General features: G+C 38.7%; 1 protein-coding gene across 4 annotated transcripts in view; it reads left to right on the top strand.

Moving 5' to 3' along the window:
- Positions 1 to 18170, top strand: part of PCDH10 (protocadherin 10) — a 59176-nt gene extending 41006 nt beyond the window's left edge. For 2 of the 4 annotated variants that reach the window (XM_073001649.2, XM_073001652.2), the window contains 2 exons: positions 8507 to 8582; positions 17381 to 18170. In XM_073001649.2, coding sequence (XP_072857750.2) covers positions 8507 to 8541 — 35 coding nt within the window. In that variant the 3' untranslated portion in view covers positions 8542 to 8582; positions 17381 to 18170. The remainder of the gene's footprint in view (positions 1 to 8506; positions 8583 to 17380) is intronic. The other 2 variants (XM_073001650.2, XM_073001653.2) reach the window with 1 other exon arrangement.
- Positions 18171 to 22870: the final 4700 nt, after the last annotated feature.

The raw sequence follows: 22870 nt of genomic DNA on the forward strand, positions 1-22870 counted from the left end.
ACGTGCAGAGGTCTGCCAGGCCTTATGCCTAGGCAGCTAGCATTGTGCAATTAATTGATCATGCTGTTCACATCATGGTCACACAGTTCACGCCTGCATGGTTCATGCTGTGGTTGTGCAATTGACCATGTGTTTTACATTGCAAGTGTCGTGTGACAAGCCTGTAGATGTACTTTATGGTTATTCCTGTTGCCCTGCTGCAATATTTTCTGTTGTTTTCACAGCTTTGCATTTGCTAGCTGTGCAGCAGGATGTCTCCTGATACAGTATGACATGGTATAGATATAGATTAGACATGGGGACAAATATAAAAACAAATCAGGATATTCGTTAACTATCCCTGATTTATCAGATATTTGTTGCTTCATATTCTTGGGGTCCAGAGACCCCAATGAATAGGAAGCAACAAATATAACCCTTCTGTATCCACCCATTTCGTCCCTATCGGCTTATGCCCCTGTGGATCAGCTGTTCCTCGGGGACATAAGCAGAGAAGGGTTTTCCCTTTGGGCGGCTTGCTAAAGCCTGCATGAAAGGAATCTGGGGCTGGGGGATGATTCCCCTTTCCTCCTCTTCCTATGCTTGCACGGCATAAGAAGAGGAGGGAAGGGATCAAAGGGATCCCCCCAGCTGCTACGGGATTGCTTTGATCCTTGCTTACTTTCCTCTTGCTGTGCCCCACTGGGCTTAGCAAGAGGAGGGGGAAAGGGATCAAAGTGCAGCAGGATTGCTTTGAACCCTGATTTGCGCTTTGTCCCCATCTCTAATATATACAGTGGTGCCTCGCTTAACGGGCACTCCATTTAGTGATGAAATCTCTTAGCAATGACTTTTTTTAGTGTTTTTGCGCTTCGTTTAGCGATGGTCCCTATGGGCGATTTTCGCTTAGCGATGGTTGGGACCATGCTTCGCATAGCGATTACATTTTGGATCCCCTGTTTCGCTTAACGATGGTTTAAACCAGTGGTTCTTAACCTTGGGTTACTCAGGTATTTTTGAATTGCAACTCCCAGAAACCCCAGCCAGCACAGCTGGTGGTGAAGGCTTCTGGGAGTTGCAGTCCAAAAACACCTGAGTAACCCAAGGTTAAGAACCACTGGTTTAAACAGCCTCGTGTTTGCTGTTTTTTAAATGTTTTTCTGTTATTTATAAAGTTAAAGTTTACTGTTTAAAATGTTTGAAATCATAAAGTGCACTTAATAAACCCTTTGTTAACCAAATTTGACTTTGTTCTGACTCTTTTTTAATTTGTTGTTGTATTTTTCCCCCACTGAGATGCATTGAATAGGTTTCAATGCATTTCAATTGGGGAACCGCATTTCGCTTAGCGATGTTTTCTATGGAGATTTTCGCTTAAGGACGGCAATTTGTTCCTATTGGAATGGATTATCCAGTTTTCAATGCATTTCAAAGGGAAACGGCGTTTCGCTTAGCCATGAAATCGCTTAGCAGCGATTTTTTCAGAACGAATTAACATCGCTAAGCGAGGCACCACTGTAGATATAGATAATCAATGCTAGAAGTGATTATGTTAATGTAGATATAATTTAGAACAGCAGCTAGTTAAAATTTGGAACTGATAGAGTTGGTTACACTTTTTCCACCTGGTTCATGAACCAGACCTTCAGTATGCATGATGCACCTTCAACCTTTTTTGTTGTTGTTTTCTTCACATTTTTGGCTGAATTCTGTACTCGGGGGTATGAGGTGGACAAATGAAACTGTTTCATCTTGCTGTACAGAAAAGCAATCTGTGTTTCTCTGGTCACCCATTTTGGGTCAGTCTGCTACTGGAATGCAGGCCAAGAGAGCTTCTTCAAAAGTTCCCCACCCTTGCCTTACGTTACATATTAGTCCTGATCCCCATATATGTTCACCAGAAACAAGACAGTCATTTCAGGGCTTATCTGCCGCTTAAGGTGCAGATTGCAGAATATTTTCATTTAGTGGATTCTTTACATCACTCGGAGTAGTTGAGCAGTGCTTGGAGGATGGAACTGTTCTGTTAAAAGGAATATGAGGAACTAGAGAGGTAAGAATTCAAATATGTAGAGAATATTGCTTCCAAATTTAAGACAGAACAAAAAGAGTCTGGCTTTTGTATACATCTTAAAATAAAAGAACATAAGAGGCTTAACCTGGAATGTCCCTAGACATATTTTCGTTATGCAATCTATTATTTTACAGTTGAAGCTAAGTGTGTTCTTGAGGGCTTGAAGTCTCTGTTCTTACATCAAGATTCACAGTTTAAGAGCCTTTCCCACTTCCCACTGTTGCATTCCTTGGCAGGCTCTTCTTTGCCAGCTGTATATGTTATTCATTTATGTTGTAGCAGTCTGTGTCACATAGAAATGAGTTAAAGAAGTTTGTTAGAAAAACATAATTATGCTGCAGTGGTCAAGTTCTTTGGTCAAGAATAAGTGCAGACACTTGTTGGCAGATCTTCTCCCATAATCAGACTCAGAGAGAAAAAGAGAGAAATGATTCATTTAGAAACAGGTTGGCCAAGGTTTTACAGTGTTCTTCCTTGAACAAAAAGAGGGGATACTTGGGAGAAATTGTTTGTGTTCTTTTGCTCGTAGGAAGAAGGATACTACAGTCAGCCTAGGTTGACTGCTTAGTCTTGAATACAACCACCTTAGCCAGGCAACAACTTTGCATGATAGGAAGAAAAAGAAATCTGGAACCAGAGACATAGTTGGGACCTTGAAATGGACTAAACTAGACAATACAGTCAGCGCTCTTTAGGAACAGGGATCCCTTAAGAGTTGGGTTTTTTTTAATGGTATGTTTAAGCATGAACTGTTTTAATGTTTTATTGTTGTTGTTTAGTCATTAAGTCATGTTTGACTCTTCATGACCCCATGAACCAGGCCATGCCAGGCCCTCCTGTCTTCCACTACCTCCCGGAGTTGGGTCAAATTCATATTGGTTGCTTCAATGACACTGTCCAACCATCTCGTCCTCTGTCGTCCCCTTCTCCTCTTGCCTTCACACTTTCCCAACATCAGGGTCTTTTCCAGGGAGTCTTCTCATGAGATGGCCAAAGTATTGGAGCCTCATCTTCAGGATCTGTCCTTCCAGTGAGCACTCGGGATTGATTTCCTTCAAAATGGATAGGTTTGTTCTCTTTGCAGTCCAGGGGGTTCTCAAGAGTCTCCTCCAACACCACAATTCAAAAGCATCAATTCTTCGGCGGTCAGCCTTCTTTATGGTCCAGCTCTCACTTCCATACATCGCTACTTGGAAAACCATTGCTTTTACTATGTGGACCTTTGTCGGCAAGGTGATGTCTCTGCTTTTTAAGATGCTGTCTAGGTTTGTCATCAGTTTCCTCCCAAAAAGCAGGCATCTTTTGATTTCGTGGTTGCTGTCACCATCTGCAGTGATCATAGCTAAGGCAAGGGTGTAGGTTACATTAGAATGGGTTTAGAGCAACTCCCACAGCTTTGTGTTTGGCCAACAATAACTCTAAAAGTGCCACTCTACCCCTTTCAGTCCTTTTGTATCTAATGGTCTTGAGGAACCATATCTTTTAATATGATGTATACTTTTCCTAGGGATGAGGGTTGAAATTATGGTGATTTAAGGAATAGCATACTCCTCAGGCCCTTCCTGCTCTTGGGAGGACTTAAAGTGCACGGTTCCGTGTCTAAGAGCAAGGGTACTTCCATATGTTTCAGTGGACTATCTGCAGATTTAGGTTGAGAGCCTTATTTTGGGCTGGGAAATTAATGTGTCTTTTCAGTGCTGCTCTGAAAACTGTTGGTCCAAAGTCATTATGCCATCCAGTGTAGTTCAGGGGGAAGAAAAACACTGCCAGAGTCAACAGCTGCATAGCAAGGACAAATTTTGAATTGTCCACAAGCAGTTCTGCCAACACTCTCTGAAGAGATGACCTCCTGACCTCTCTCTAACACACACGCACACACACGCACAGAGTACATACCTCTGGAGTCTCAGTGAGGGTGAAAAGTCATAATGCTGCTATAGTGGTGCACATTCAGCTAATTGACATGGCAGCAAGGTTTCCAAAGGAAATGTTTTAGAAACAATGATGTCCAAAGGGAGCTAGAAGTACTTGTGAACCAGCAACTGACCATTCCTTTCCTGTAATGTGGTGACCTGTAATTTGAGGTTTGTCTGAAATGTATGAAATGTCAGACCATGTGCCATGTGGCACCCTAGTGTTCATACTCAATGACCCCCAGAGATTTACATTCTAGAGTTGCTTATTTATTTGCCTTTCATAGTCTGATCTGCATTTTAGAAATAGTGCCCAAAATTCAGTGTAATATTTATGCAGATACATGTTCAACAGTGTAAAATTCATCAGAACATTGTCACTTGTTAAGAGATTAGCATGTTTGTTTCTTGGCCTGCACCAGGTCACATGACATTGGCAACAAGAAATCCAGAAGCTGACTCAGTGATTTAAGCATCCCACTGCAGAATCAGAGTTTGTGAGTTCAGTTCCCCACTGCACCTCCTGTGAGTAGAGCCGATCTGTGTGGCCTTGGGCAGGCTGTAATGAAACAGATGAAACAGTAATGGATTTGGCAGATAACTGCTTGAGAAGATAGATTGAGAGTGGTACCTCAGTTTTTTATTTAAATATAAATGGTACCAGTCCCAGGGAACCCAGCAGAAGAAGAGAATAATAAATCACTCCTGAGTATTCTCTCCCTGGAAAACCCTGAAAACGGTCACCATAAGAAGAGTGGCTATGTACTATAGAAGTTTACCTTAGAAGTTAATGGGGAAAACCCCTCTTGCACTTTATATTATCCAAAGCTATACCTTTAAAACAAAATTTAAAAATTGAAGTGGTATGTGGGGCTGGGGTGCTTGGGAAGGGAGGGACCTTTAAACATTGTAGCATTTCCTACTATAATCCCCAGAAGGAACAAAGGGACTTTCTAAACAAATACTTTTTTTTTGTAGAATTGTAGAATAATTGAGTTGGAATGGGCCTATAAGGCCATCAAGTCCAACCATCTGCTCAATGCAAGAATCCACATCAATCCAATTGGTTGTCCAACAGTTTTCTTTTTTTAAAAAAAAGTTTGTGATGGTGAATGGGAGATTGGGGATGCGGGGGCGCTGCAGTGATTTGTTTTAAGGCTTCCCTGCCAGTTTTCTTTCATTGGTGAAAGAGGAGAAGACAGGAAAAATCGAGTGTATCAGAGATAGCTTTATATCCCACCTTTTCTCCAAGGAACTTAAGCATGGCCTTTGTCATTCTTTCTCCTGACAACCTTTGGAGTCTGGCTAGAAAATTGTAATTTCAATGACATATGGAGCTATATCTTATTTTCATATAGATTTCTCTATCATGTGCTGTATTCCTGAGAGGAAGGGAAGAAATACACAGTATCTTTCCTTTTACACTTTATTATTGGTATGGGAATCTACCTTTTTCTGATTGGGATGTCCAAGTTAGTTGATTTAAAGGCCTCTTTTGGCTTAAAAATCATTGCTAATACTCCTATTAGGAATGATACAGGGCAGCTGAGGACATCATTCTTGCATGCAGATGAAACAGTAATGGATCTGGCAGACATCTGCTTGAGAAGGTAGATTGAGGGTGGTACCTCAGTTTTTTAAAAAATTTAAATATAAATGGTATCATTAGCATAGATGTACTCATAGCCTAGCTTTATCGTTGATATGTGTGGCCATATGTTGTCACAAAGCCAGGTGTTTGTTAATGTGTTATGTCAAGTTTTGTAGGAAGTTATGCCTCAACCTTTGGGATCCCCCTTAACAGCCATGCTAGCTGGAGAATTCTGAGCATTTGTGTCCAATAAACCCTCAACTTTTCCAAGTTTTTTTTTAATTTCTTGACCACAAGGAAATATTCTGTTGTGTTGTTACACATGCAGATTGAACCACACACATAAAAATCCAAGTTTGGACTCATTAATTAGCAGCAGGAAGCTTCTGCTAAGTGCATTGTTTGCCTTCCACATGTGTGGCTAAAGCAAAAAGATATTGGCCAGAAGATAAAGATTTAGGCATATGCATTATGATGAACACTATTATGGACATACATTAAGACAGGAATCAGTACCTGAAGGGAGCACTAAGGCTTCTCAGAGTATGGCACTAGCATTCTTTGGGTGCTGTGTTAGACAGCAAAAAGGTGCAGACTTCTACTAATAATATTTCAATATAGAACATTTAAGAATTGTTAGTCTTCTTTAGAAGTTAGGAACATAATTCTTGAGTGATATTTGAGGGGTGACATTTCCTTTGTGTGTGTGTGTGTGTGTGTGTGTTTTCCCCCAAAAAATATTTTAATGTTCTGTATCTGTAAGTTGAGCTTTTAATTTTTAAGAAACATTGCTTTGTTTGGAGCTTCCATAAATAAGCCATAAAGTTTGCAAATTAGTAGGAAAACAGTGAAATCAAGAAAAGGAGGTATGTGATTTGTTTTCCTCCCTTCTCTCCAAACTTCTCTGTCTTCACAGTGTTCTTCATATTTCTCCTGAAAATGCTAGTTTTACCCCAGTACTTCCCTTTATATTCCTAGATGGGAAAGTCCCTTACCTTTCTCAGATTTCTGTCAGATAACAGTTATTTTGCTGAGCATGAATATTTGAAACTTGGTCCCGTTTCTAGTAGAGATTATACAAGGGGCTTCTTGCCACTAGTGGCAAAATCCCTGAGCTCCCCATGCACTGAAATAATTTGAAAAGCCCCTTTCTCTGGATTTGCTATTAAATATGCTTTTCCCAGGCTCGAACACCTGTCCCTAAGAACTCAGCACTGAAGGGAGGACTCTTACTTTTTCTTTTAACCTCATACATGATCAGCATTTTTATGCATTTTATTTAATCCTAAAGATGTTTTGAAACTGTGTGCTTTTAGCTTCTAGTTCAATGCAGATACCAGTTGTCAGCCGGGGTGCTTGGGGAGATGGTTGCAATATTCCTATTTGCTAGCATGAAGCAGAAGCCATTGAAGGATAGCAAAAATGTACTTTCTTGTCAGTACTAAACAAAAAGAAATACTTAATGATGGATAGTAAAGTCCCTTGAGTTTCAGTAGTTCAAAAAACCTACTCCAGATAATCTTTTCTGCCTTTCTAAAGATGGTTTTTAGGGTACACCAGACGGGGGCTGCAGTGTGAAGTCCTGTGGACATGCATAATTGGATCCTGACCATTAAGCCAGAATCCCCCAGTTTGGGTTAAGCAAGATATTACAGGAATGCATATTCTCGGTTACTAACCTATTTTCTTTCTCACAAGATTTTCTCAGAGGTACATGTCCCAACAGTCACACCTGGAAATTAAGCTTGTGTTTACCTTCTTGAGACCAATCATTAAACAGAGCTTGTTACGTACAATATGCCTTGCTATGACAAATATGTATATTACCACTTGGGGGAGCACTTCTTCAGAATGTGACAAACCCGTAGTCTTGCTTAACCTTTGGCTGAACACAAGCCGGGATCTCTGCACCAAAGTCAGTACATGAGGGAAAGAGGGGAAGAAAGATTCAGGGAAGAGTGTGTGGTTTTGCCATTCATCCATAACTTTAGAAATACCCAAATATAGCAATAAAAGTTACACTGTATTCAGTAGTGCTTATTTCAAGGTAAATCTGTCATAGCAGAACCTCTGCTCTGTATTAGCATGTAAATAAAAATATGGGATTTGCTCTCATCCTACCTATTTATAGCTTTCATAATTTATGGTTATATGGTTATGGATATATCATTTTCATAAGATTCAGCCCATCCTATATTACATTATGTGAAGAACTTTGCTTTCTGTACTTGGCTATACAACACTCACTGGTATTTATGCTACTTTTATATTTATATACTGTTTTTATGCTTTTTTTGTAGGATGCTATCTTTAAAGAATAAATAAATACCTAAAATAAATGTATAGTTGCTCTGTTTCCACTTCCTTTTGCATTATATTAAACTCTCTCTGTGCATTTCTTAAAATCTCTTCTGTCTTTGAATAACCTTTTGGATATGCTTTTGAATTTGATACCATATATTTTTTTAAAAGTCTATGTTACAATTTCAAACAAATGTGCTAAGGTGAAGAACACTGCATATGTTAAAATAGCTTTTCTTTCCCCTTGTACTCTTAATCCTTTTGAACCCGAACACTTGCTATAGGACATTGGGCAAACATGGAAGCAATCTTATTTAATGTATTCGTGAAGGCTTTCACAGCCGGGATCTAATGGTTGTTGTGGGTTTTTCGGGTCAAAGAGCCCCAAAAACCCACAAGAATCTTATTTAACTTCGCTAATGATTTTTTTTTTGGGGGGGGGGGGGAGAAAAGGCATTAAAAGCCACCAGGCACAAGAGATCCACATAAAGTTACCATCTTGACAATTTCTGCAAACCATAATGAGGCATCTGTAAAACACTTTAGCACCAAGGGCTAAAAATAGCCCTACTACATAAGTAGAAGAGCTAGAAGTCTTGATTCTTACATGAACTCTTATAATGACAATGATGCTTTCCACCTCTTTAGGCCTTGCCATTTGCGGATCTCAGAGTGGATTATAAAAGAATTGTGGTTTAAGATCTGCAGATCCTCTGGGAGATAGGTAAGCATTATTATTCTCATTTTACAGACAGGGGAATCATGGACAGAGAGGTTTAGTGATTCTTTCCTCTTCCCCCTCCCACCCTCAAGGCAGAGCCAGATATAGCTCAGATACATTGTTTCTACGTCCTCTGCTTTAAGCATAGGGCCATCCTTCTTCCATAGAACCTCTCTGACCCTATTTCCCCAACTGTAAAGCAAGGATAATAATCCAGGCCCAGGGAGATTTCTTGCCTGCAGACTTTTCTGTGTCTGCAGGGAACCCAGAAGATTAGTCTTTAACCCTATTTTAGAAACAAGGCAAAATCTTTTTTTGGAGAGAGAAAAAGAGCTCTCTTACATCTTGTCAACAGGAATTATTTCGGCAGTATATGGCTAAGTTTGGAATGATGACAAATTATACTTCTTAAATGGGATAATTAATGCTTTTAGTAGTACAAGTCTAGAAATGTTCAGAGAGAGGCATCATGGTACACATCACTGCTGAATTGCTATCACTGGAATTCTTTAAATACAAGTTGTGGGAGTATTTGTCCAAAACTGGATAACCAGAACTGCTTTTCCCACTGCTGACAAAACTGATGGAGTTACTGAGGGTGCTTACCTCACAAAATATGCAGAGGACTGCATTGAACTTTTCATAGAAAGATACAGGCTGTTACCCTCAAGAGAGTGTGTTTTTAATACCTGTACAAGAGAGCATTTTTTTTTAACCTACATGAAAACCACTGCCAAAAATGAGCCTTCCGTGTCTGCAGCTTAGAGTCAAACACACAAATCCTGGTGGCAACTGCTATTCCGCAATGGGAAAATCTTTCAGTATTTATCTTAGAAACTCTTCTCCATGAATCCCCAGGTTCTGCCGGATGATGGTGTCTGTGTGGTGATTGTGATGGTGGGGAAGGTTTCTTTGAACAGTGGAAACCCACTTAAGCACAGATCTTCAAGTTTAAATTGGGACATCCCATTAATTAAATGTATTTAAAAACACATTTTGGCCCACTCTGCTTACTCTCCATTGACTACACTGAGAGTCAAAATGCTTTTTGGGGTATGCATCTGACTGCCAAATTAGTCTGGTATGCATGCAGTGATTAACTAAATAGAAAAGAGCATTCTGTGGGTTATGAAAGCCTGATAAAATTAATGTGGTATTAACAGTGCAGACAACTTATTTCAAGACTATACAGTTTCTTTTAAGAATTTGTTTGTTTATTGCCTTAGTGTAATCCAACACTGTCAAATTGATTTGTGTTCTTTTTTAAAATCATAGTCACTGTTACAAATACTTCTTTTTAAAGCTCTTCTTGCACATTTGCTCATTTTCTACTCAAAAGTATAGTAATGTACCAAATACATTAAATGTTAAATTGAGAAAGGGAAAATATTTTGTGTTCTCATAGCCAGGATCCAATAGTTGTGGGTTTTTTGGGCTGTTTGGCAATGTTTATTTTATTTTAGATTACAGCGAGTGTGGCCAGTGCCCATCTCTGATTATATTTTGATACGTATAACTAGTCATTGTTGAATTTCCCTGATTTAGAATAAACTTGAATTTACTCTGATGTCTGGCTTTAATCTGATTTAAACCAGATTTGGCCCAGGAAGTCTTCCGTTCTTGCATATTTCAAACCAAATGTTCTTGTGTTTTTGAGAATGGCAAGAGGTCTTTGTTAGACCATACTAAGAATTGCAGAAATGAAAGGGGTACTTCTGCTGTGATTTCTAATAGCTGTGAGTACTATATTTCCATCTTTGAACTGAAAGTTGACAAATCCATGCCTCAGTGCAGTTTTTTAACTCCATCACCTCGTCAGCAGATGACACACAAAGCCAGTAATGAATTAGCCCTGAATACAGTATTTAGGTTTCATTTGGCTTGATATTACTTAGATCAGTGGTTCTTAACCTTGGGTTACTCAAGTGTTTTTGGACTGCAACTCCCAAAAGCCTTCAGCACCAGCTATGCTGCCTGGGGTTTCTGGGGGTTGCAGTTCGAAAACACTTGAGTAACCCAAGGTTAAGAACCAGTGACTTAGATTGTAGTGGATTCTGGAGGTTTCAGGAGTTTATTTCTCACCCAAACCTTACTCATTCCATCACAATCAATGTAACTAATACTTATACAACACCTGAGCATTGCAGAGAGGTGGCCCAAAATCCTGTTGCTTGGCATAGTAAGTCTCAAGTAGATTAGCTCATTTAAGTCAATGGTACTTATGGAGGAGCTGACTCAAGAAATCCCCATTGATTCAGTAGGGCTATTTTAATCAAATTGCTATGCTATGAATTTATATATCTATCCCTCCCACCCATCTGGTCTGGTTGACCACTCTGGGCAGCTTCCAATAAGGTGTATAAGGTGAATGAGGTAATGTGGCAGCCTCCATGGGAACTCCTCTCCCCCTGCACACATTAGATAAAGGTTCATTTAGTCCAGTGGTTCTTAACCTTTTTGAAAGAAACGCCCCCTTGAGCCATTGAGAAAGTTATCATCGCCCCCCTCCCCGCGGTGATTATTTATTTATTTATTTATTTATTTATTTATTTATTTATTTATTTATTTATTTATTTATTTATTTATTTATTTATTTATTTATTTATTTATTTAAGACAATTAAATCCAATGACCCCTGAAAACAAAATTAAATTCCAAGAAAATGAAATGCCCCCAAAAAAGTAACATTTAATGATTTAGTTGTAAGTGAATTTTAAGACGCAAAAAGAAATATAAAAAGGGCATAAAAACAAATGTAGGAACTAAAAATTTGAAGACAAAAAGTCTGAAACTAAATTAAAATTGGAGAAAAATATATATTCATGCACACTGTAAAAAGGCTGCAGCCATCTTCACAGGTTTGGCTTGCTCCAGCGCCCCCCTACCGCCCCCCTTCTGCTCCAGCGCCCCCACGCCGCCCCTTTTCGTTCTACCGCCCCCCTGAAAAATGAAATCGCCCCCTGGGGGGCATTATCGCCCACGTTAAGAACCACTGATTTAGTCTAGTTGTGTCCAACTCTAGAGCGCGGTGCTCATCCCCATTTCCAAGCTGTAGAGGCAGTGTTTGTCTGTAGACAGTTTCCGTGGTCGTGTGGCCAGCGTGACTAGACACGCAACGCCGTTACCTTCACACTGTGGTGGTACCTATTTATTTACTCGCATTTTTACATGCTTTCGAACTGCTAGCTTGACAGGACCGCACACATTTCTGAGTTGCAAATAATCCTCATGACCCCCAAATCTAGCAGGGAACTTTTCTAATGTTTTATAGAAGTCACACAGGACTAGCATGGAGGTGAGAGGTCTGCTCAACCCTCTGCTGGTCTGAGGGCTCCCAGTCCCCTAATTTGTCCTGGAGATTCTTGCCAAATTGTGGAGCAGAGTGTTCTTTATTCCAAAAAAACCACATCCCTGGTTTATACATGCACACACCACCACCTCCTAGTGCCAAAATTCTCTTCCTCCAGATGGGTGCCTTTAAGTTTTTTATTGGAGCCTACACACAAACAGGGAAGATCCAATCCAATTATATACACTAACCGCTGCACAAAAGCATAGATTGACCCAAGGTTAACAGCAGAAAGGGCAATATTGATCAACCCATGGGAGATCATTTCAATCTCCTGTGACATGGTAGACCTAATTTTAAAATAATCATTCTTGAACAGAGGAGATTTTAGTAGGAGTTCCACATATCAAGGATGTCAGTTCTGTCACCTGTAGGTTGTGTCAAAATGATACAGTTTTAGCCATAATGGTATAGGTGTTAAGACAATTAGCTTAATGCCAGGATATTAGTGTTATCATCCATATTACAAGTATTATTTTTTAAAGCTATGTTTATGTTTTACTTCAGAGTGGGCTCCTTTCATGGGTCACAGTTCCAATTTTCAGGTTGCCTGCATTTTCTGGGGTCCAAAATCCTGAAGTTGTTGGAATTCCATCTTTCGTTCTAAATTCCTTTGAGAAGTTTTAAACACTTGTGGAGTGAGCTGTGATGTCTTTTAAAAGGTGAATGGCTTCCAGGCACGTTCACCTTTTTTACTGGGGGTTGAGGGGCAGAGTCAGGGTTGTGATGGAGAAATGTGACCCAGTGGTCTAGAATGGCAACAATGTGATTGTTACTGTTTTTCTTTTCTTTTTAAATACTGTAGATTTCATTTGCCTCTAATGTAACTGCTAACTCCCCACTGCCATCACCATGTCTGCCAACTTTTGTTAACAATTCACTCCAGACTTGCGAAACTTAAATTAACAGTTTGAGCTTTGGATAAAGTCATTTGAAGACTACAAAATCGTATGGCGTGATTAATTTCTTACCCTTTACGTAAGGTGTCTAAATTGTGCCCCCTGTTTTGACACTGGGTAAGCATTACTTTAATCATTTTATTTTGCATTTTAGAAGCCTAGCAGTGAATCAGCTTCAAAAAACACAATACCATAATTTCTGGTCATCTCCACTATGATTTACATACATTAACTCAGTGGCAGGTTACAAAAACTCGTTTCACTTTGATCCTAACACTTCAGTCCCTCACACTCCCTAAACACCAATTCTCCATATGGCTTCTGCTGCTTTGTTGTTAAAACTTATACCAGAATATTGCATAAAAAGACTGCTTCTAGAAAATAGAGCTCTTTCTTTTGGTACCTTAAATAAAGCCACAGTAAAGCAGAAGTGTTATTATGAATCCACTTTGTACTTTGTGTTCCAATAAATAATGAAAAGAGACTGTTTCTTTTTAAAGTTATCTATCTTTCGTCTTCTTTCAGTTTTCTTGTTCCAGTAATTTGCTCTGTAGTTTAGATTCCCACAAGAAGTTCAGTGGGTTTTTTTCTTTTTCTTTTTTTGTTTCTTTGAAAAACTGCCCCCCCAAACTGTATCAAAATTTCTTTGAAAGTTCCCTCAGTTTTGAAACTACCTACTGTGTGGGATAAAGAACTGCTGCTAAAAAACCACCTTGGGCTTGTGGAACTCATTATTGGATTCTAGCAAACATCCTTTTCTTCTTTTTGAAGTGGTTAATACAAAGATAATACAATGATAATTTTTAAGAACAATCAAACCACGTGTCTATCATTTAGATGCAGCTTCTCAGGCTATCTTAAAATTCAGACTCTCTCTCTCTCCCCCTCCCTTCCCCCTCTCTCTGTCTCTCTCTCTCTCAGCAACACCTTTTGGAATTTTTGGAAACCTGTTACCATGGTTCCCAGCCTTGGGTCCCATATATTCTTGGACTACAACACCCAGAAATCCTGGCCAGTACAGCTAGTGGTGAAGGCTTCTGGGAGTTTTTGTTCAAAACATCTGGGCACCCAAAGTTGGGAACCATGCACCCATTAGACCATTCATTCTGTAAACCAATTAAATAACTTACATATTACTTGTAACTACTTTTTTAAAAAACCATATATCATTATACCACATAACTAATTTTTAAAACCGTATATAATTTCATTACATGCAAAGTCTTAAGTTAGGATTAAACTATATTGTCTAACCAGCACATGACAAGAAGGGGAGCTCTGTTGGATAGCTCCAAGGTTGAGACATCTGGCTGCAGAGCCAGAGGTTGGAAGTTCGATTCCCCACTGTGCCTCCTTGACATGGGTTGGACTTGATAATCCATAGAGTCCCTTTCAGCTCTGGAGTTCAAAGATAATTATAATAAAAAAATACCTGTTTATCCAAGTACAATCTTCCCTCAGCTTCACATGGTGTAAATTAGCTTCCTCTTGTTTTGTGCTCGGTCACTGGAAGATAACTGCAGGCTTCATTTGCAGATCTGATTTCTCAGGCAATGAATTTTGAAGGAATTACTTCTCTGGAGGAGGGGAAATGCTGATGGCTTCTAATACTATGCTAACTGTATTGTATACTTTGATCCTTATTTGCACTTAGTTTCCAGTTAAATGAGTCAGATTCACTATTAAGTAGATCCTCAGAGGCATTTCAAACACTCAGTTCCAAGTCATGCATCAACGAACAATGGATACAATGGATCTATGTAAGCTTCGCAATCCAAAGTACCTTTGGATGTAATTGGATCCAGAGTAAACCCCTCCCCCCATGCAAAATCCTGCCAGCTAACTGTAGCCTAGGCTGGACCAGTTCCCTTATTGGCTTTAAGAAAACAGACCAAACTTTTCTACCCATTGAAAGCAAAGAGAAGATATCAACAGTTCCAACACCATGTTTGATTAGTTTCAGTGTCTGTCCAAGGGAGTGTTGAAGAAATGAAGTGATTTAGACTCCAGGAATAATATCTTCTGGCCTAGGTCAGTGAGAGCAATGGAGTTCTCTACTACTATATGACACAGAGAGGACTTCCTGCCTTACATAGACTTCCCTGTCTACCCATAAAAGAAAAAGACCAAAAATCCTTTCCCTTTTGTGCCATCCTGTAACGCAACATATGATTCTTCTCTAACAGCATGATTGTATATAGGTCTATTTTAAACTGTATCCCATAGAACTGAAAGAGTCCTATTCCCAGGTAAATGAGTTTTAAACTGCTGGTTAGTGTGCAATTATTATTTATTATTTTTTGTGTATAGTAAACAAAGCACACTATTCTTTGCTAGAAGTGCCCAACGTGGTTTGTGTAAAAGACAAGTGCCCCCTTTTTCTGGAGAGTTCAAAGGTCTGGAGGTTTCCAGCTCAGATAAATAGTGATTTTTTTGTTATGCCTTTTTCTAGTTTCATGGTGAACCTTGAATTGATACAATCCCAGAAGGATGCTTCAAAAGCAAGTGGATTTCTTTCTTTAGTTGAATCCATGCAATTCACATGAACATTTCTTGTCTTTTCTGAGTGACTGTTGTACATATTGTTGGTTACCTTTGCTCCCAATTACCGTTAACATTGCTGATCTCTGGAGCTAACTATATGTAGCTACATCTGGCAGACTTAGATTTCACTGGCCTTTTTCACCTACAGAAAACGTCAATGTTCAGCATGTTAGTAAATACAGTACCTGGATATGAATGGTAAAGTTAATGTAGCATTTTTTCATTATCTATTGGACCAAAAATATCATGGTTCATTTTAAGAACTAGCACTAGGTACCATACCTGAATGTTAAACTTCACATAGGAAGGTGAGGGAAAAAGCAGTTGGTTTCAAAATACTATATTGAACTACTAAAGCATGATGCACTTCTTCACCCAACTATTATGTCCCAATGTTAACTGATATCACATTGATTAGGATTCCAATAGTCTTGTCCTGCTTTTCCTAGCAATATAAGTAGTCTTGGGAATTATCCTTGTCACTGGCTTTGCACTCTGCATTTTTCATTAGGGATATGCATGTTTAGCAAGCTCACATTGATGGATGTTTCATGCCCAGTCCATGCCAATCTGCCTGACCTCCTTCCTTCCTTCCTTCCTTCCTTCCTTCCTTCCTTCCTTCCTTCCTTCCTTCCTTCCTTCCTTCCTTCCTTCCTTCCTTCCTTCCTTCCTTCCTTCCTTCCTTCCTTCCTTCCTTCCTTCTGGAATCCATTTCTTTTTTTTGCTTATTCCCCCCTCCCATGCTTATATTTTCATGTTCAAACTGTACACCTTGCCTGACTTATTCCCCATAAACTAAAGAATGCTTAAACACTGCTATCTGTGTCTTAGAAATATGGAGGTGTTTTTTTCTTCCAAATACCATTTTTCAGGTGTTTATTTTTTAAGGATGCATCCATGTTCATCTTTCAACATTGCATGTTCCTCACAGACATCCACGAAGGATGGGCAAAATAGAGGGAACATGTTTGTGTACATATATATGCACACTCAGTCTACCACAGAAGATCTCTTGCACATCTGTAGCTATAATTTCCACATGTCAATTCCTGGGGTCTTCACATGTTTCAGATAGCTGATCTTTATAGATCTAAACATGTACTCTGACTAGATGGCTGCTGCTAGTCAGCTAGACAGTCCTAGACTCCACTGGGGTATTTTCTCATATCTGTACTTGATATTACTTGATGTCTCCTAAGTGAATGTGTGAAACCTGTAGTTTTAAGACGAAAATGGGTAAATCTTGTTCACCCTGTGTTCTGCAACTTGATTTTGCTGTTTTGGCTGTTTGCACTGCATATACAGATAGTGAAGGAACATGTGGTAGACTGCAATACAGAAAGCAAGGACAGCAGAGTCATGCAGATGTGGACTGTGTTTGGAGTAATTCATTATGAGTCCTTGAATTCCCAGAGTACACAGATAAAATGCTAATTAAGCATGAGTAGATGTAAGGCAAATTACATGAGCCAACTCTGGTTACCATTTTATTGGAGAAATACCAGGAATTGGTGTGAATTTGTTGGGACTCAGTGCTTGAATTTCCGAACAGTACTGCTCTCTGACTACATAAGTGGGCACAATCCAGCTCATTTAAGAAATGAAGAGCACAAAGCTTTAATCTACTTTTAAAGCAAGTGTTTTTGACATCAGAGAATATGACATCTAAGAAAATCTGTGTAGATTATTTTTGCATTCCCCATCAGTTTCTTTGGGGAGAAGTTGAGGATTGGGTTTAATTTCCTACAATGGAAGGAATAGTTTTAGGAATGAAAATCTAGAGGATAATTATGCCCAGATCATTATCCATCATATTAATTACCTACCAATAAATTGAATGAATCATTGAAACTTCAGTTGCTCTCACTACCTATTGCAAACTATTTAAAAAGAAAGCTGAAACCTTATTATTGCTGTTTCTAATATTGTAATACAATACACCAACAATGGGTTTGGTGCCATAGAATTATTCTTTGTTACCTCAGAAGTGTCTTTCTCTTTCCCTACAGCACGGAAAAGGATATGCTAGTCAATTCTACGGGACTTACCTGAAGCAGCATGATTTGCACAAAAGTCGACCAACAAAAGCATCAACTTTTCAACTTCATTATCTTGGCCATCTGATTCTGTGTTAACTGAAGAATTACTGTGCTGTTGGAGACATCGTGGCCAATAATAGGACCTAATTGCTCTCAGCAGGCCTGAGAAATGAGTTGAAATGTATGGAACTGTAGGAACTTCATGAGGCAACGGATTTTGCCTCTCTGATCAGTGTGTGCCTGTTTACAGCACTATATAGCTCTCTTTCTCTTTCTCTCTCCAAAATGTCACTGAGCCCTTTAGATGTTTATATTCGCCACAAGAAGCCAATCGTACAGATTAAAAAAAAGGAAACATGCATTATAAATGCAATATCACTGTTTTAAACTTGACTGTTTTATATTATTTTTGTGTGATCAAGTGTCCCCCAAACTATTTCAACTTTACAAAAGAAATTGTGAATCATGTTCTTTTCACCTGTGGGTCATGAAAATGTTGTTAATCTGCAGGCCCACGAAGTATCAAAGACATTCTGTAGTTTATACACCGTGTTGCAAAGTGTTTACTGTACTATTTCAAAGCTTCTAAATAAATATAAAATATATATATTATATTACATATAATTTTCCGGGAAATGTGGTACCATTTAGTTGATTTTTAAATGAATTCATACAAGTTCGCACCATACACTAAAGCGAAAAGGTAATTCAGGGTCCTTAAATTATCCTTGCCTAAAAATAAAATAAATCTTTAATAATACTTCCCCAGTTTTTGTACTTTGGTCAGTCCTGTTTGTCCTTGTTAAAGAAAAGAGCTGTAAGCAACTACATTTTTTTTTCTGAAAGTTGTACTGAATTTTCAATGCCAAAGATACAGCTGTCAATAATTATGAAAATGAGCACTGATTATGTACTATCAAAGTATATATATTTCAACCTCCATTATTTTGATTCTATTTCTATGGCTTTTAATTTGGAATCAAAAAAAATCTTTTTATAAAGGCTCTATAAACTCACATGTATATGTTGTTAAAAAGTACACTGGGTGTCTGTACATTTTGCAGTATAAGATATGATGTAACTGAAGACCACAGTTTTAAGAACCCTCCTCTCCAACTCATATCTGACTTACATCAGCTTTTGACATAGTTCTGCCAATGTACCTTTTCATGCTGATTTGAAGTGATCTTGGGGGTGGGGAAAGGATCAGCCACAAAGTCACGTGTCATGTTGCAAAGTGAAAGCCCCCTTTACTTTCATGGTTTCTAAAAATAAGTATCATACAAGGGGGAAAGCAAACTATACATAGTAGGATCCTTCCTTCCTTCCTCTCTCCCACATTCTGCTGTCTTTATCTCCCAACAACTACACGTTTCAAGAGAACTCACAAAATTGTGCCTGTGCAGCTGGAGATAATTTAGTGGTGACAATGTCCTTTTGAATGAGTGGAAAGCATCCTATTTTATTTTGGAAGGTTTGGATTGTGCCCAAGGGCCATAAATTTGCTTCCTTGGTCACAGTGAATGCTTCCACAGAGTAATATATGCTTTGGTATAAGTAAGGATGGAGGAAGTGGTCCTTAAACGATTTTTTAAAAATGGGAAAATATTGCTAGGTATAGATAAGTGAAAACTCCATGTGGACTGTAATGGACGTATTAAAATTCTGGGCATGAATTCTTCCCCATTCATTTTATTGGAGAGAGCTACTATTTGCATGCCTATGTTTAAACTTCTATATGGGTGTGCATCATGGCTCCAGTACCTAAATGTTGTTCCAGATCAGAGTAATCTCTAGAACAGCCACTGGAATTTATTCCTGAAATACATTTTTACTATATTCCCAATATTTCAATGGGAATTGTGTTTATAAATTCCTCCAAGAGTTGAATATTTGATGATGTTCATTTCTGATCTCAAAATACTATCACAGAATAACTGAAAATTATATGCCATTGAGTCACTTCTGACTTATGATGGCCCAGGTTTTTTTCAAGTGAACTTTACCAGTCACCTAGTAGGACTGTGGGACTGTGCAGCTTGCCCAAGGCCATACAAGCAGCAGGGCAAGTAACTCAGTCAGCCACATAGGACCTGATCTTGCTGGCCCCTATCAAGGAGGCACAGTACGGATTTGGAAGATCTATACCAGTTCTTTTGAATATTCCTAAATTATTTCTACCTCAGCAGGCATTTCTTTAGGATCCTTTTAACACTGTATATTATACATAAATCACCGAAAAAGCACAGGATATAATGATTAATTTTAAGCAAATACAGTTGTAAATTATTTAGCTTTAGATAATGGGAGTTTTGTTCACCTCTCTGCCTTGTTAGTTTCATGGGGGAAATGTGCTGTTTTAGTAATCAAATGTGTGAAGAATGCTTCATTTGAAGAATTATGTCAAATTGTAGTTGCTTTTAAGCCAAGGAATCAAAATGCCCTCTTGAAATTGGTTTTGCGTTATTTTTATGGCCTCTCTTTATAGAGGTGTATACTGTAAATTAGGGTTGTTTTTAGTCCTGTGAAGAAGAAAAAAAGCACATTTTCTTTTTTATAGACTATTAAAGTGTTTTTATTTACCAAAACTCTCCCTCACATTTTGCATGCAACTTTTGGAGGAAACTATTTATGATCATGGTAACCATGATTTTATATGTGTACTCCAACACATTAATTCCATCTCTCTCTAGGTAATGGACTGTAAGATGCCTGCACATGTATCAATTTATGTTATGCTTTAGCCTTTCCTAATGCTTCCTGTGGTGTGTATGAATAGTACAGGGGAGGTTAGTGGCAGCCTGTCATGGAAAAACATGATTGACTGGACTTTTTACAAGATAGAGTTCCCAAGGAACAAAGTTGGTTTTGTTCGTTATGAGAAAGGGGAACTACTTTGAGAAAACTTATTTTAGTGTTCACCTACTTACCAGTAGAAAAAAGAATTAACAGTTACTTTGTGCTATAGTAACCCTGTTCAAAAGTTATGTATGGAATCACCAGTGTGAGTACATCATTGGATGTGTCTCCGGCAAGGCCATTTCTGGTATTTACTACCTGCCTGAAATCTTTTTAACAACCAGAGGTTTCTCTGATAGCACTTGATTCAAATGGAAAAAAAAATCATCACATGAAATTAATGTGGTGAAAGTCATACCACAATCACGTAGCTATGTCAAAAAGATAACATGCCAGTTGAGTCTCATTTCATCTATTGGGCAAATGTAGTTATTCCTCTACCAAACTCAGATATTGGCAAAATGAAGTCTAAATTTCAATACATGTAAGTTTAAATGTTACTGTTACTGATTGGATGAAATGGTAAAAGGAAAGTGGAATGCTTTCTGGTTTCTTTGTGTGAGCCGTTTAGAATAGAATTAGCTTTTGTTTCAGGATCGTTAGTTTCTGCCAACCGGTCCATGATTCTTGAGGGAGCTTCTGCAGCAAGTTCTGAAATAGAATTGCTTGTGTAATATTTATAAGCTCCAGATGCAGCCCTAAAGTTGTCTCGCTTCCAGACAGTATTGCCCACTTAAAAGAGAACTAATCAGACTAGCTTTCTTGATGCCAAATATTCCTGCTTAAGATACTTAAGTGTGGTTCTACTACTGAAGTTGATAACGTTTTTATTCATCACCTGCTTGGATTGAGAGACCACCTGGAAATTATATGAAAACCATTCGGGATTCTTGAAGAAACTGCATAATATCCTTTTCCCTAAGTTGGAAACCCTGCTGTACTGAAGAGTGGAGAAACATTGAAAATGGTAACCTGTATTTAACATATGTATATACTTTTAAAAGTAATTTCCGTATATGTAAGTAGCTAACATATAAGGTGTATGGTTCTGACCTTCAGAATCGTAAGTGCTCTTTTTAAAATGTATTGTTTCTCTAATTTGCTAAAGGACAAAAAAATTGAGTGGGTGCGGTAGTTTCATGTTTTACTGGACCTTATGTATAAAGTTTTCCTATTTTGCAGGTGTATGTAAGTGGGAAAAGTTACTGTCCTAGTTCACCGCCTGTACTTTTGAGTTCAGCACAAGGCACTGACTCTGAGTTCACTGATATTAAAACTGAACTCACTCATGTTCTGTTTGGTTCAGCAAGCCTCTCCTGAGCCTTGGCAGAAATTCTGGATCAGCTCCTCATGGAAAAGATAGTTTTTTTGTTTCCTATTAAAACAAACAGAGAATCTCTGTTTCCTATTAAAACAAACAGAGAAGATCTATCTTTATAACTTCAATATGTTTTCTTGATTCTGGCCAACAGAATTGGGTTGTAAGTATTTGTGTTGATATTATTTTATCAACAAAGACAAATGCCTGATATGTTGGAACTTGTGCAACTTCCTTGTTGTTGTTTTTGTTGTTTAGTCATTAAGTTATGTCCAATTCTTCATGACCCCATGGACCAGAGCACTCCAGGCTCTCCTGTCTTCCACTGCCTCCTGGAGTTAGGTCAAATTCATGTCGGTAGCTTCAATAACACTGTCCAACCATCTCGTCCTCTGTCGTCCCCTTCTCCTCTTGCCTTCACACTTTCCCAAACATCAGGGTCTTTTCCAGGGACTCTTCTCATGAGATGGTCAAAGTATTGGAGCCTCAGTTTCAGGATCTGTCCTTCCAGTGACCACTCAGGGCTGATTCCTTTTAAACTGGATAAGTTTGTTCTCTTTGCAGTCCAGGGGACTCTCAAGAGTCTCCTCCAGCACCACAGTTCAAAAGCACCAAATCTTCAGTGGTCAGCCTTCTTTATGGTCTCTGCTTTTTAAGATGCTGTCTAGGTTTCTCATTGCTTTCCTCCCAAGAAGAAGGTATATTTTAATTTCAGGGCTGCTGTCACCATCTGCAGTAATCATGGAGCCCAAGAAAGTAAAACCTGCCTCCATATATTCCCCTTTGATTTGCCAGGAGGTGATGGGACAAGCCATAATCTTAGGTTTTTTTATGTTGAGCTTCAGACCATTTTTGGCATGCTCCTCTTTCACCCCCATTAAGAGGATCTTTAATTCCTCCTCACTTTCTGCCATCAAAGTGGTATCATCTGTATATCGGAGGTTGTTGATATTTCTTCCAGCAATCTTAATTCCGGCCTGGGATTCATCCAGTCCTGCATTTCGCATGACATATTCTGCATATAAGTTAAATAAGCAGGGACACAATACACAGCCTTGTCGTACTCCTTTCCCAATTTTGAACCAATCAGTTGTTCCATATCCACTTCTAACTGTTGCTTCCAGTCCCACATATAGATTTCTCAAGAGATAGATAAGGTGGTCAGGCACTCTCATTTCTTTAAGGACTTGCCATAGTTTGTTGTGGTCCACACAGGTAACAGATTAATGTTTTGATCTTTGTTGTATCAGATTATTAATCCAGCTTCGTTCGGAACTAGAGATGGGCATGAGATGAACGACAAACCAAAAATCCCAATGAACGAAGATGGACTGATTCCTTTC

Source organism: Pogona vitticeps, chromosome 5 (genome assembly GCF_051106095.1).
Source record: "Pogona vitticeps strain Pit_001003342236 chromosome 5, PviZW2.1, whole genome shotgun sequence".
Taxonomy (NCBI): domain Eukaryota; kingdom Metazoa; phylum Chordata; class Lepidosauria; order Squamata; family Agamidae; genus Pogona; species Pogona vitticeps.